At 34.3% G+C, this 16,800-nt stretch overlaps 1 protein-coding gene across 1 annotated transcript in view; it reads right to left on the bottom strand.

Moving 5' to 3' along the window:
* Positions 1-1,471: 1,471 nt before the first annotated feature.
* Positions 1,472-16,800, bottom strand: part of LOC147070522 (uncharacterized) — a 70,627-nt gene continuing 55,298 nt past the window's right edge. Inside the window, exons 3-6 of the mRNA XM_085949579.1 lie at positions 7,565-7,658; positions 5,949-6,068; positions 4,995-5,132; positions 1,472-3,956 (exon numbers count right to left, since the gene is read on the bottom strand). Coding sequence (XP_085805705.1) covers positions 3,679-3,956; positions 4,995-5,132; positions 5,949-6,068; positions 7,565-7,658 — 630 coding nt within the window. The 3' untranslated portion in view covers positions 1,472-3,678. The remainder of the gene's footprint in view (positions 3,957-4,994; positions 5,133-5,948; positions 6,069-7,564; positions 7,659-16,800) is intronic.

Genomic DNA, 16,800 nt, shown 5'->3' with positions numbered 1-16,800 from the left:
ACAGTCCACTGCAAAAATGCCACCATATTTCAATAAGTATTATAGATCGATCGCTTTTATCCCAATGTTAAACAGAGAGCCTCAAGACTATATCAGCACATTATCAGTTTCCTTCTACACTACTGGCAACAATTACGATTTTTTTTACATGTAAGTACATTTCTTTATTATATATCTATGTATATTTTCACAACAACCAGGGCTGGACTATATAACTGAAGGGGTCTAGTCCGGGGGGGCTCAGGGGCTGAAATATAAATCTCCCTATGAATTTGGGGATCCAAAAACTCGACAAAAGCACATGGCTACTTTTAATAAAACATAATAATTATTTAGATCGGTTACAAAAAAAGGTATGAATAAATTAATATATTTACAATGCACAAATGAGACATCCCCTGCCAACACTGTATATCGATTTTGGGCAGTTCTGAGTTATGAATGCCACAATGTTTTACATCTCCTCGGGCATCAAATGATGTATTGAACAACCATATACATGAATAAAAAACATTATTTAAATCAATTTTTAAGTTGCCGTCTTTTTTTCCATAGTAAGAAATGATGTAGATACAAGGTTTTTACCACTGGGGTGATATATAGTGTTATTGCAGGGATATATTTCTTTTTTGTATGTAGACCACTAAAAATAATCTAAAAAATAAGATAAAAATGGTATTTGCATTACTTTTTTTTGCTTCAAAACGTTCTTTTCGTTTTCCCAACATTTTTGTTAAAATTGATATACAGTGTTATTGCAGGGGAGGTCTCATATATCAAAAGTCTTTTATTTTGTTAACTGTCAATTCATGGTGGAACTGCATTGTAGTGTTGTTTGATTTAATAAAACGCAATTTTTTTGTAGATGTTTGTGAGGCGGACGAAACCGGTCCTAATTTATTGATTAAAAGTGGAATAAGTACTACAAAAAAAATGCGTTTTATTAAATCAACCAACAATCAAAAGTCTCTCTCTATTAGGGGACACAAAAATCATTTTATTTTGTACTAGCCAAACCTTAATGATTAGAAACAGGTTGAATATTATTATAAATCATATTATTTTTAAATGGAATTTGTCAACAAAAAAGTAAGTTTTATAATTCACATTTTAACAAGATGTTTTTAGGGCCGCCAATACGCACCTGATAGGCCAAGCCCCTTCAATCGTAAATCCGACCCTTCCAACAACTCGTAGCATATGTCCTAATATTCTAAGTAAAATTTAAAAAGTTATAAGTAGTACCTACCTCAATATTAACAAATAAAAATAGTATTAAATTTATTTAATATTAATTTCAAGTGGGCTTAATTTCTAGAATCTAAATACTGACAAAACAGTAATATCATTGATATGATACAGAGTGGTTCAATTTTATTATTTAATTAAATACTTTCTTAATTATATTTTTACTACGAAATTAGGTACTGAAATAAGCGCATATTTAAAATTAGATGGTTGCATAGGTATTATAATATTAGAACAATCATTAAAAACTCTTAATTTACAAACAAATTTGAATGGAGGGATGTTTAATTACTTAATATTTATTATTAATAATAAGTGAAATACACTATTGAAAATAGTTTTCGTTAACAATAATACAATGCTTATATAAATATTATAATGTACTTAAGATCCCCCTCTTTAGTGACTTCATTTAGATACATATTATTATGTACTCAATTATTAACAATTGAGCGAATGGCTAAATCCAGTACCTACTATTGAAAATAGGTATTCGCTTTTTCAGATGACTCATTAGCTCCGGGGCGTTCATAAACATAATGCAAACGCCCCTTTATTCGAATACAAAGGTCTCCTTATCATATATGAGCGCGACACCGGTGTCCCGTCTGTAACGGGCCTTAATATAGATACCTACCTACTAACTGCATTTGCAGTGATTTGTGGCCGGTATCCATATCGACAACTACAAAACTATTATTTTATTATTACAGCCAAATTAGAGTATTTTTTGTAATTTAATTAAAATAGATATAGTAATTAGAATTTTAGTCAAGTGGTCAGTGAATCGACTGGGTTGATGATTTGCTGGTTCCGCTGGTTCCACTATGCGACGTTCCCTCTAATTTATCTATTGTGTGTGCGGATCATCAACGCATCTGAGCAGTGGCGTAACTAGGGTCGGTGTCACCCGGGGTCCCACACACCCCCCACCCCCACAATCACACAACATTTTTTTTAAATCATCCTTCCGCCTTTCGAGAAACGAGTCGAAGAATTGTTTTCGTACATTCGAGCAAAATTAAAATCTGGCAAAGGAAACATTCTTTTACAATATTTTTGTGTAAGGACTGTGCGGGGGATGAAAACATGTGTGCGGACACATTTTGGTAGGTGTGCGCGCGCACACGCGTACACCTTACAGGGAACATTGACTATGACATGTCTGATTTTATTTTTCGGATATAAGTAGTTATCTTACCAATTGTATAAAATGATTCGACATGAGATGGGTGTAAATCATAGTTTCAAAAACATTTTTGGCTCATCGCCTTTAACCCCCTTTCCATTCCCATACAAACATCAATTTTATTTAACAATGAATTAATAAATCTCAATAACTTATGACAATAATATCCACACAAACTTTTATAGGTAGGTAATTACAAAGATATTATTAAAATCAACCAATAAGGTTTGATTTTTTCGCTGCTTTCAGTTTTATTCATCGAATAAGAAAATCAATACTTAATTGAGATTTTTCTCAAAGTAATACATTTACTTAAAAACTAAGCAGAAAAGTAAGTGTCCATTGTGTTCAATAAATATAAAAGCTTTATAAAAACACTTATGCTACATATTTTAAAGTATCGTTGAAGGTAGAATAATCATAAGAAAATGTCATGCAAGGCATAGTTTATAAAATATATACAAAGCACATTTTGGAAAGAGTCATTACAGATATACGATATACGTAGGGACTAGATACTTACATAATGTAGAAATTTATCCATTTATTTTCTCGGACATTATTAACATTTAAACGTATCTCCTGCCACATGCATAGATCGAATAGCTGTTTTACCAGGTCGCATCCTTACCCAGTTACATACGTATCATATTATTATCGCAGCGATAAATATCCGCGCAATAATTTTCCACGGAACTGTAGGTATAGCAGTTTTCACATTACACATTGTATTGCGACGTGAAATACAAGCACATATATATAATATATCAATGTTAATACTTCCTATTTTACAGCAACCATTACTTCTGAACTAATTTAGCAAAATTGATCAATTCAACAAATTGTTATTAGTAGTAGAATGGTGTCAGATTCTTCTGGCAGTGCAGGCGACTCATTTAAGTGTTGATATCGTTACCTACTTTCAAATGACACTAACACCGTTCCAAAGTGATTTCGTCGTGGCCGCAATGTCAGAAAAATCTGTCCTTCCTTTACATAGTTTTTTTTAAAATTAATCATACATGGATTTTAACATATATTCGAGAAATTATATACTTTTTTAAAATAAATTTTTGAAATAATTATCATGGTCAATGCGTATTGGGACCGCAATATACTGACAGCATTTTTCGGTCTGCATGTAACGCATAATTCAAGCGACTGCACGCTGACTGCAAAATTTGATTGTGGCTTCTATTTACATGCTCAATCAAGTAAAACTGCTTCCAACTTTTAATTGATTAAACCAACATCGCAGATATCGGATTGAACCTCATAATTTTCGACAGCATAATCCAAAAGAAGCTTGTGACCGCACAAAGCGCGACACCTCCCCACCCGAGGTCCAGAGACCACGAAGTACTAAATATTCTTGCTCCGAGAAGATCCTGGCCCAAGCTGACTCCTCTCTGGCCTCCTACTACTCCATCGATGCTGCCGTCTCCGTCGTTTGCTACTCGAGGTTTTCCCTGCATTCGTTTGAAGTGGATTATCATCAGGGTAAAGAGGGCGAATAAAGCTGGAAGAAAAAGACAATAAGGATTTTATAATATAAGATGTTAAACTGAGATAAGATAATGTTTATTACAGTACAAAAAATGGGCGTATAGTTAAGTTATTAATTCAAGATGTTCACAGCATAAGAAGGGGTCAAAAACAAAGCAATGTATGATTGAATTACTATAGTGTACTAAAAAACAGAACAATTAAAAGAGTAAATAAAAGTAGATCCTATTTCAAAATATATATAAAATAATGTCCACCTAAACTCACGAACGGAAGTGGGATATGTATATCAATACCCGTAGTGAGTGATTGAACACAGTCATTGCCCTGCCAATTGGCATTACCGGTGGTACGTTAGTTCTGCACCTTATGAGAACAAACAACTGATGTTCCCAATTTTTAAAATAAGTTATCAGGGACACACGACGGTTACATAATATAATTTATACGTAAAACATTTCACCGTGGCACAGTTCGCCGTGAGCTTTCTTATCGGAATGAGATGACCGTATACTATACAGTCTCCAATTTTATTAGATTCAATATGAACATTAATTCAATTTTCATAGCTGATTTTGGCAATATTCATGAATAATTCAAGAATGAAAACCTAACCTAACCTAGCAAATAATCCAGTATATCGGTTATTTTTCAAAATTTGTTTGCTGCTAGCTTCCTGTAAAGTGTAAACCGACAAGAACCGTATTTTATTTAGACATGAATTTTATGTCAGTACTATACGATCCAAAGAGGTTGGACGGTCTTTAATATACGACCATATATTTCCGATGCAACATTTCACGGTGAAGTATGATACGGTGAACTGCATACGTACAAGTTTCGGATACTTTGAAGATCCGGTCCTTCACATGTATTTCTTTCAGTTTCTATGTAAAGGAGACAAATTTGGCTGTTCGTAGATGAACGAAAATGAAAACAAATCCAATCAAAATCACAGTTAAATAATATGCGGATAGTTTAACATATTACGCCGCGTTATCAAAGTATCTGACGTTCTTTTATATAACTATAATAATATAAAGGATCTCACCTGCCAACAAATACATGACTCCAGTCACAAGGACCGCACTTATCTGGTGTTTACACACTCCGAAAGCACCAACCAGTGCAGCGCTGCCAAGGACGATTAGGCAGACCAGCGCGCAGGATATCGAAAGGTTCTGCATCCCTTAAATTATACAATAATGAAAATATAACCATTATTAAAAATCTGGTTTTGATTTTCAAATACCTATACATGTCTGTAGTTTCATCAATAATAGGTACAGTAGGTAGGTAACACAATATAGTCATCACCATGAAAACTCCGCCAAAGAATAACAGTGTGTCATTTGCTGAAAAAATATTTGAATATAATTTAATCATAAGCCTTAGTAACCGTTTTCAAGCCTCTCTTTCATATATTTAGGCTACGTTTTTATAGAAGGTTTCCTCAATGTATTTGGTGATATTATACTAAATCATAATAATATGTACACATAATTTTGAAAACAATTCTAAGAAAATATATTATAACCAATAGAAAAAATCTTTTTGAAAAAAGTAAGACACCCCGCAGGAATCTAACCTGCATCTCTCGGGTATCGCGCCCACGCACATATACCACTATGCTAAAGAAGTCATACTTAATTGCGACAAATTTTAACTAATGGCTTTTAATATTCACTGAAACGCTTTCCAAATTGACCTACTATTGGCGATGGGCTTTTGTATTTTAAATCAAAGTAGGTATTTCTTTAATTACTAACCGACGTCACGGATCACTACAAGATTTTTTGTTTGTAACTTACTTGAACTTGCTAATAATTTAAAATTAGTTTTTTTTTATATTCAATATAATTCACAAGATTTAAGAATGTAACATTCTAGTTATTGAACATACATAATTCAAAACACTTCTGAGAACATATATTATTTATAACCAATAGAAAAAATCTTTTTGAAAAAAGTAAAACACCTGAGAGATTAATTAATTAGAACATACTGTGTTGCCAGTCAGCCCTCGGTTCTTCCCCTCTGGCTCCCTCCGTTCCACCAGCAAGATAATTGACGCAAGAGTGAGCCTTGGGGAACCCCACTCTAGACAGCAACACTATCTCTTCATCTGAAATTTAATAGTAATTATGTATCTCTAGTATAATGCAGATACGATAGTTTTCATATTAATTACGCGTCGGAATAAGGGTTCTAGTTCTGTCGTAATTTTGATAATCTTAGCTTAACTTAAATTTAATTCATAAAAGGATGACGGGCGAAAGGAATGACGTCTGCTAGGCCAGAACTTCCCAACCAGTATCTCGCAAAAGCTATGCATCGAACCAGATATTAAAAAATCTCTTAAACAAACAAATACCTACCCCATTTAAAGAATTGGTTGCAATTTATAATTATTTTTTAGTGGGGTTTAAATATTTTTTTTTTCATTTACGTCTAAAATGAAAATAATCCTCATTGTTTTTAATATTCGCCATGGCGTTTTTAGTTTGTTTTATGGTACATGTCTATTGCCATGGAATTGTCATACGTTTTCATTAGATTAGATAATATAATAAAGGTATTATATATTAAGCTATTTTTTTACGTGAAATACGCAAAAAAATAAGTTATTTTCGAGTTTGAAAAAAGTGCTAAATATTCTTCAGCGTGACGCAATTTGAATAGGTAAACGTTATCTTCATAAATAAGCTACATTTATATCCGATCCTAGCCACTTCTCAACCTAATGAGTCCATATATGTTTTTGTTGCCAGATCCGGGATTCGAACCCGGGACCCACAACATTATAGGCAGACATTTATCTATTCGGCTATTACGAGTGCCAAAATGGGGCATAAATAAAACAAGAATAAAAAATATTCAACCATTATGGCAAGTATGTCTTCTTTCTGTGCCATCTCCGTTATCGGACATAGGCAATGATTTTTGTTATCTTTTCTCCGTCTGTAGGAAGCAGCGCATCTTTTCTATACACAAGGCTGCTATCGAGGGTAGTTTACCATTTTTTTGTATTGACGCGGTTAATTTTTACAATAAGTTAACCGTCTGAACTGTGTGAAAAGTACTATTTAACAGCACCTCTCTTGGTTAGGTTAACTTTTAGAGCGAGATACAGTTTTGACAATTTAGACGGCTAACTTATTGTAACAATTATGATACCTCGATATATAAATATGATAAACTACCCTTTATAGCCGCCGATATCAGTCTTGTGTATAGAATAGATGCGCACAAGTAGTTATTATTGCTAATAAAATGCCGCACGATGTGGTCAAATTATGGTAAATTTTCAGTTTATTTCTTTGATAAATTTCTTTGGTCAATTTCATCCTCGATATTCGTAAGTTTGTTTTTCGTTCCAGCTGATACGGAGTATACATTTTTTGTACACCCACATTGAGAAACCTCCGAGTTCCCTGAGCGTTGTTTCTATGGACACTCCCAGAAGCAATGCTTGCATCACGTGTAGTAAGACCGAAATGACGTAACAACTAACTATTCTAATGTTGGTTTGTGTCGTGGTTACATGGTATTTTCATATTCTTTAGTCGAGCTTTAATATTGTGTTATATCCAAATATTAAACGAATTGTATGATGATCACCTGTCAAAGCGACGCACAGTGTCCAAATTCCACCATTCATTGGGACGAGAAAGGTGTTTCTGTTTGACCTGTCGGGGCGATTTTTCTCAACGATCTGCAACAAATAAAAATAATGTGAATAACGATATATTATTCTCATTTGATATCGTATAAAAATGTATTTTGCTACGCCATTTCTGTTATATTATGTCTGACATACTGCATACGCCCAAATATGGATGATAACTTAACAGTTCTTTTTTTAATTAAGAATGATTTCAACTCATATAGTCAAGTCAAGTCGAGTTCGGAAATCCACACCTAGCAGTCGTGACTGAGGACTGCTCGTACCCCACTTATCGCCTACTTTTACCACTTCCCCGGGTATATTTCCCATCCTTAGACATTTCATGCTTTGATTTTTATTTATGAACGTCTAGTCTGCAGCTATAATCACTGATGGAATGTCGAACCCACAAACGGTTATTTTATACTATAGGTCAGGGGTGGCGAACCTATGGCACGCGAGATGAATTTCTACGGCACGCGAATGAAAACTTGAATTGAATGAACGAAACGTGAATTTTCAAAATAGTTTTACAATAATAATGACGACATAGCCATGCGCTTTTCCTTCGGGTTTTAATATTATTTTTATCAATCGACGCGCAGATCGCATTGTACAAAGAATAGCAGGCAAAAAAACGAGCTGACTGCGAAAAATTGAGTAACCTGCGGCCCGCGGCGAAATTTTTCACCTAAAACAAACTAGCCGACTGTTTGGCACGTCAGACAGTCGAAAAATATTTTTTGGTAAATTTTGGCACGCGTATGTAAAAAGGTTCGCAAACCCTTCTATAGGTTAATATTATAAGTACCGTCAGTATCCGTATGTATCATCAGTGACGTACTGTCAAATCTTTTAGACATGCCGCATGACAATACGATTTTTTTACGTTTATGGGGGGGGAGTTCCAGACATATGGACTCCCTCACACGACTGATTGTCATGACTACGTTTTCATACTGATGTATGGGGTGAAAATAGGGATGGATGTTCAAAGATGGATGGACAAAGTTTATAGTTCCACCGATCGCGGCTACTATGTCCGCAGCCATAGTTAAACTATTGACATTTTTTAGAGCACCGTGAAAGAGAAATATTTGAAAACCCTAGCACAGTGAAAGTAAGAAAAGCTTTGGAGAAGATTGGTAATGTGTATTTCCCGTCTACTAAATAATGATAATGGTGAAATAAGTGTGTACTAAAAAAATATTGCCCCAATTAAGAAAATAACAGCAAACTTTCTTTAGTTCAATCGTTTATTGTCAGTAGTTGGGCACCGTCATTAGATATTAATCGCTTGTCATAATATTTTATTCACCCAGTCACGCATTAATGGTATACATACATTTTTTTATTCATACACGCGGCACCGCTTAGCGAATGAATAAATAATCATCCCTAGCATTATTATTTAGACGTCAAATAAAAAATTCAAACAAGGGTTTTTTATGTGATTGTTCGTAATTAGTTGAAGACTAATCGCATTTCAATCGACAGAAAATATTGTGGAAAAATTCCTTTCTTCTGTTTCTTATTCTCATTTTAGAAGTTTTTGTTAAATTTCCGGAAAGATAAGTGACGAAATCGCAGCTATTATTATTGTGTACGTAAAGAAAAATCTGTGAGGAATAAATATGAGACCTTTTAACTCTGCCGGTGAAAAATCGTTAGTAACATTTAAAATTAATTAATCTAAAAAAATCAGCATTGATTTACATTTTTTACTTTAAAAAAAAGTACCAAGTAACAAAACGTCCCCGTGGCTCCGGACGGATAGGGTGTGGATCGCTGGCAGTGACGTCCCTAGATAAAATGCTGCCCCTAGGCAGCGTCAGAATGCCGCTTAATTTTTTTTATCATTCTTTCATGAGCCCAATATGTTACATGGATGCATTATTAACAAAATATCAGACGAATTATTAGTAAATCTGCACGTGTCGTTTCTGGTCACCAAGGACGTCGAAGAGCAACGGAAGTAAACCAGATATCGTGAACCCGACAAAACCAGTGCGCTGAATTTTTTTATGGAAAGATATTTCATTATTACTATGTTTGGGTAGCTATTTCTATATATTCCAAATGATTCTCCTCGATTTGCCGCCCTTCGAGTAACTGCCGCCCCCAAGCGACGCTCAATCTGCCTACCTCCACGGGACGTCACTGATCGCTGGAGATAATGAATGTAATGTTATAGTCTTGTCAAGATAAACACGGTTTTGGCTATTAACAGTAGAAATTACAACATCCTGGATGGTCGAGCTGTAACGTATCGGCCAATAATGTCGTGGGTCCCAGGTTCGTATTCGGGTGTGACAAAAAATACATGTTGTTTTTCAGTATGTATTGGGACCCAGAGCATGGACCTAATAAGTTGAGCAAATGTCTGACATATATTTCTTGTAAAAATGCTGGTTGAATTTCTCTCCGGTGCGTTTAGTTACCACGTACTATTTCGCTAGAGCCTTTAGACCTACCTTTCTTACCTGTTTTATACCTTTTATGTACCATTGGTCACTAGATGACTAGATTTTTCTAGGGATAGCCCTTTTAGTTTAAGCCGGTTGTTTTGTCCTCTAATGTTTTCGTCTTTATTATCATTTTATAATATACTAGCTGAAGTACCCGGCTTCGCACAGGGTCGCTTCGTGGTTATATTTATCTTAGATATTTGAAAAATAATAAGAGGTAATTATTTTTTTAATATTAAAATATCTGTGTAATACAATATGGCAATATGAAAATAATTCTAATAGGAGTAAAGGTCAAACATAAGAACACTAAATTAAAATCGAATCCAAAATATTAAAACGTTATTAATGTTATTAATATGTAGTAAAAAAAAAATCAAAATTGGATGGAACAAACAAACACCAAACTTTGTATTTTATATAATAATAATTTAGAAACCTTTGCAGGTGTGCGCACACCAACTGACAAAAGTTTCATCGCAATCGGATGATTGGTATAGGAACGCATAAGAATAGTAGAAGAAGATGATTTTCTAATTCAGAAATCTTCGTGGGCATGCACATGACAACTCACCAAAGTTTCATTGCAGTCGAATTAATGGAATAGGAACACATACGAATAGAAGAAGAAGAAGATGGTTGTACTAATTCAAAAACCTTTGCGGGCGTGCGCACAACAACTGGTCAAAATTTCATCACAATCGGATGAATGGCATAAGAACGCATACAAATAGAAGAAGAAAAAGATGATCGTACTAATTCAGAAACCTTTGCGGCCAAGGGCACAACACTTGATAGAAATGTCATTGCAATCGGATGAATGGTATAGGAACGCATACGAATAGAAGTAGAAGATGATTTTCTAATTCAGAAATCTTCGTGGGCATGCGCACGACAACTCACCAAAGTTTCATTGCAATCGGATGAATGGTGTAAGTACGCATTCGAATAGAAGAAGAAGATGATGGTTGTACTAATTCAGAAACCTTTGCAGGCGTGCGCACGACAACTCACCAAAGTTTCATTGCAATCGGATGAATGGTATAGGAACGCATACGAATAGAAGAAGAAGAAGATGGTTGTACTAATTCAGAAACCTTCGCGGGCTTGCGCACAACAACTGGTCAAAATTTCATCGCAGTTGGATGAATGGTATAAGTACGCATAGAATAGAAGAAGATAGAATAGAAGAAAAAGAAAATGGTTGTATCAATTTAGATTGCGGGCGTAAACACAACACTTGATCAAATTTTCATTGTAATCGGATGAATGGTATAGGAACGCATACGAATAGAAGAAGAAGAAGATGGTTGTACTAATTCAGAACCTTTCGCGGGCGTGCTCACAACAATTTTTCAAGATTTCATCGCAATCGGATGAATGGTATAAGAACGCATACAAATAGAAGAAGATAGAATAGAAGAAAAAGAAAATAGTTGTATCAATTCAGAAACCTTTGCGGCGTGAGCACAACACTTGATCAAAATTTCATTGCAATCGGATGAATGGTATAGGAACGCATACGAACAGAAGAAGATAGAATAGAAGAAGAAGATGGTTGTACTAATTCAGAAACCTTTGCGGGCTTGCGCACAACAACTGGTCAAAATTTCATCGCAGTTGGATGAATGGTATAAGAACGCATACGAATAGAAGAAGATAGAATAGAAGAAAAAGAAAATGGTTGTATCAATTCAGATTGCGGGCGTAAACACAACACTTGATCAAATTTTCATTGCAATCGGATGAATGGTATAGGAACGCATACGAATAGAAGAAGAAGAAGATGGTTGTACTAATTCAGAACTTTTCGCGGGCGTGCTCACAACAATTGTTCAAGATTTCATCGCAATCGGATGAATGGTATAAGAACGCATACAAATAGAAGAAGATAGAATAGAAAAAAAAGAAAATAGTTGTATCAATTCAGAAACCTTTGCGGCGTGAGCACAACACTTGATCAAAATTTCATTGCAATCGGATGAATGGTATATGAACGCATACGAATAGAAGAAGATAGAATAGAAGAAGAAGATGGTTGTACTAATTCAGAAACCTTTGCGGGCTTGCGCACAACAACTGGTCAAAATTTCATCGCAGTTGGATGAATGGTATAAGAACGCATACGAATAGAAGAAGATAGAATAGAAGAAAAAGAAAATGGTTGTATCAATTCAGATTGCGGGCGTAAACACAACACTTGATCAAATTTTCATTGCAATCGGATGAATGGTATAGGAACGCATACGAATAGAAGAAGAAGAAGATGGTTGTACTAATTCAGAACCTTTCGCGGGCGTGCTCACAACAATTGTTCAAGATTTCATCGCAATCGGATGAATGGTATAAGAACGCATACAAATAGAAGAAGATAGAATAGAAGAAAAAGAAAATAGTTGTATCAATTCAGAAACCTTTGCGGCGTGAGCACAACACTTGATCAAAATTTCATTGCAATCGGATGAATGGTATAGGAACGCATACGAATAGAAGAAGATATAATAGAAGAAGAAGATGGTTGTACTAATTCAGAAACCTTCGCGGGTGTTGGCACAATTACTGACGAAAATTTCATTGCAATTGGATGAATGGTATAAGGACCATACGAATAAAAGAAGATAGAATGAAGAAGAAGAAGAAGATGGTTGTAAAATTCAGAAACCTCGCGGGTGTTGGCACAATTACTGACGAAAATTTTATTGCAATCGGATGAATGGAATTAGAACGCATACGAATAGAAGAAGGAGAAGAAGATGGTTGTACTAATTCAAAAACCATTGCGGGTGTTACCACAACAACTGACGAAGTTTCATTGCAATCGGATGAATGGTATAGGGACCATACGAATAAAAGAAGATAGAATGAAGAAAAAGAAGAAGAAGAAGATGGTTGTACTATTTCAGAAACCTTTGCGGGTGTTAACACAACAACTGACGAAGGTTTCATCGCAATCGGATGAATGGTATAGGAACCATACGAATAAAAGAAGATAGAATGAAGAAGAAGAAGAAGAAGATGATAATTTTTCTAATTCAGAAACCTTAATGGGTGTGCATACAACCATTTACCAAAATTTTATTGCAATCGGATGAATGGTATAGGAACCATACGAATAAAAGAAAATTGAATGAAGAAGAAGAAGATGATGATGATTTTTTTAATTCAGAAACATTCAAGGGTGTGCATATAACCACTTACCAAAATTTCATCGCAATCGGATGAATGGTATAGGAACGCATACGGGACAGACACACAGACAGACAGACAGACATTCATTTTTATATATTAGTATAGCCTATACTCTTCCCGCAAGTGCAAGCAATAAGTTTACAAAGTTTTATTGCAATCGGATGAACGGTGTGGCTGCGCATTAAATACGAACAAACAAACACACAAATATTAATTTTTATATATTAGATATATATATATATATATATATATATATATATATATATATATATATATATATATATATATATATATATATATTAACCATGTCTAATCCTAATAAGATCATAATATGAGTCTCCACAGAGTGGAGGCTTGTATTAACAGGTTTTGTTTTTACGAGAAATGGATGTTATAGCCACTTGCTCAACCTATTAGGTCCATACTCTGACTCATACACAAATTGAAAAACAATATGAGGTGTACTTTGCCAGTCCCAGGATTCGGACTTGGGACCCTCGACACCAGTGGCGAAGAGTGGAGGTAAGCTGTTAAGATCCGCCATAAATAGTGCACATTAAAATTTTTCAGTCAAATGTACATATTTTTATTGAAATAAGACTACAATTTGCAGATGGTATTGGTTGGGTTTTAAAAATCAATTAAACCCTGTCTTAACCAAACCATAATAGCATTGGTATATTTTAAGCGATATGACAAAATTGTGCACATTTTTTCACTCTGACTTATTTGTTTTCGTTAGATTAAAACTACGTATTACACATATTGTTGGTTCATTTTTTTAATTCATCATGCTATGCCTAAACCAAACTATAATAGATAAAAATTATTATTCTATCTATAAAATATCCAAATTTATGTATGAGTTAATTGCATAATTTTAGATATACGAGTATTTTTTGACTATTATCTATTATGGCTTGGTTTTCGCAGGGTTTAATTGAATTTTAAAAACTAACCAACACCATCTGTAAAATGTAGTCTTATTTCAATGAAAACAAGTATGTATGACTGATAAAGTTTAGTGTGCACTATTTATGGCGGATCTTAACAGCCTACCTCCACCCTTCGCCACTGCTCGACACTATAGGCCGACGCTTAAGCCGCGCGGTCATCGTGGATGTGGGGGGTTGGGTATGAATAATTAGTCGTATGGTATTTGGAATTGAAGATTTGCGATATCCCCAAAATATTTATGTAATATTGATTTATATATCCACTAGCAGAACTAGGTATATTTCAGTACCTACAGTTGACAATAGAATTGCGCAATAAATAGGCACGCTATATTATTACATAGTACTTTATTAATTTTGTCTGGGAATGCTTCTCATCTATAATATCATCTCTGGACCGCACACCACTGATGATGATATTACATTATTGTTAATTTTTAAGCAACTGTCTACAAAGTTTTATTTAACTAGATTGATCACAAAAACACAAATAATTTCTCGAATTTTATTATTTTGTTTGCTATACCAATTCTTTATACTTAGTTTTCTTGCTTGCAGACAGTGAAACAAACGAAACAGTAAATTTAAAAGTTTTTGACTTATTCATCACGCGAAGGCCCCTATGTACGATGACTGACTGATATTTCAAATTCAAAATAAATTCAAATATAGAACAAACGAAAAAAAAACTAATTTATATGGCTGTTTCGTGACAACGAAAGTCCCACGGTAATAATATTTTCATGTATTTTTATATTGGCAATTTTGCATTGAAATTGGGCAATGTTCAGTGACAAAGGTATTTACTAACAAACCTTCTTCTGCTCTTCGGACGAATATGGAAATCGATTCAAAAATTATCGGAAGAAATCTGATTTAGAAAGGGGAAAAGGCGGTATCAGGATTAATACCCGCAGTCTAATTTTACAGAACAGGTTTATTTATAAACACCGTAAAATACAGAGTACCGAACGGTAAAAAAAACTACGTGATAAGATTTCCATGCTTGTAGAAAGAATAAAATTGGCCAGACGGCCCAGCTGACTGGATCAACTTAAGCTTCGCTCTTGAACTACCCTTTTCGTACACATTTAGGATATTTCCAGAGGATCTCGTTTGCAACCTGTAATACTCTGCCATATTATGGACATGTGGGTCGGGAAAAAGTCAAAAATTGACTGGTATGGTGGTTGGGAACCAAAGTGCGAGTTCAAAGGTTGCGGGTCCTTTACTGGTCTTTATATTTCGACATATTTCGGACCCTTGTCGATGTTAAGAATATTGTTTCGATTTCATGTTTCCGAAGTATCCTAGCTATCCTATCTTTAGCTGTCGCGGATACCCAAAATAGTATATAGGCCAAACTTCTAAAACAGTAAAGAAGCGTGTGAGTGAACACGAGAGGGCATACCGACTTAAACATTACACGATGTCAGCAATTGCCGAGCACTCGATGGATACAGGACACAAATTTGACTTTAAAACCAAGATATTGGGTCGGAATAAAGAATATTTCGCACGATTGGTAAAAGAGGCCATTGAACTACACTACATTTCATCATAAAACATATCATTTCTTGATAATGGCCTCTGCAACGAGCCCGAAATGTCGAGGAAAGAAGGAAGAAGGACACACGGTGGAAACCCTAAAATCTAAAAAACAACCGTGAAAGCCTCAAACAGTAAATGATGTATTATTAATTAAATTAAATGCAAATTTTATCGTAGTGATTCCACTTTTATTAAATATAACTGGACCGGTTTCGTCCGTATAAATATTTTAACTATATTTAGAGAAGTGAAGGTTTTAGTTAACGTCTCTGAGTTACATCAACATACTAAATAAATTTAGATAATGATGATTGGGATATCAACAGAGCTAATTTCTCAGTGAAAGAATTGCCAAATATTTGCCATAAAAATTATATGACCTACAGTACCTAAAACAATAAATTATTCAAATTTTATCAGCGACAATAAAATTTTAATCTACAATTTGGCTTTGTTTGAATTCATTTGAATTAAAACTTCAAAACCAATTCGAATTATAAACAGAATGCAATATTAAATTGCGGCAATCGTAAAACTTTATTATTAGAATCGATTAAATATGAAATTAACTGACTTTTGCTGGGATATTGAAATCGTGAATAATTCCTGTGGCGCATAGAAATCACTTAAATTTAATTCATGCCTTATTTACGAGACTATAAACTGCTGGCGTTCAAAGTAAAACACGGCTTGCCAACATGTTTGACGTAATTTATAGCTATAATATAATACAATCGGAAAAGTAGAAGACATACCCATACAGGTAATATTAAAAATAACATAATTCACCACTGTTTTACAATTATCAATTACCGATTCATTCAATATAATATTTTGCACGTAATATGGCATCACTATACAATATAACGTCACATTATTTTCGGTATTTGAACCCCCTTTCCCCCATTCATCATTACATTTATTTACAACATCTTTTATCTCCCTTCACATTATTTGTCCATTGTAATAATAATGTAATATTTTATTCTCAGAAATAAATTAGTAAGTATAATATATTTTGTTGGT

This window comes from Rhyacophila brunnea, unplaced genomic scaffold (genome assembly GCF_057557595.1).
Source record: "Rhyacophila brunnea isolate RB1 unplaced genomic scaffold, BYU_Rbru_1.0 scaffold_22, whole genome shotgun sequence".
NCBI lineage: Eukaryota > Metazoa > Arthropoda > Insecta > Trichoptera > Rhyacophilidae > Rhyacophila > Rhyacophila brunnea.
This window is presented reverse-complemented; position numbering and strand designations above follow the sequence as displayed.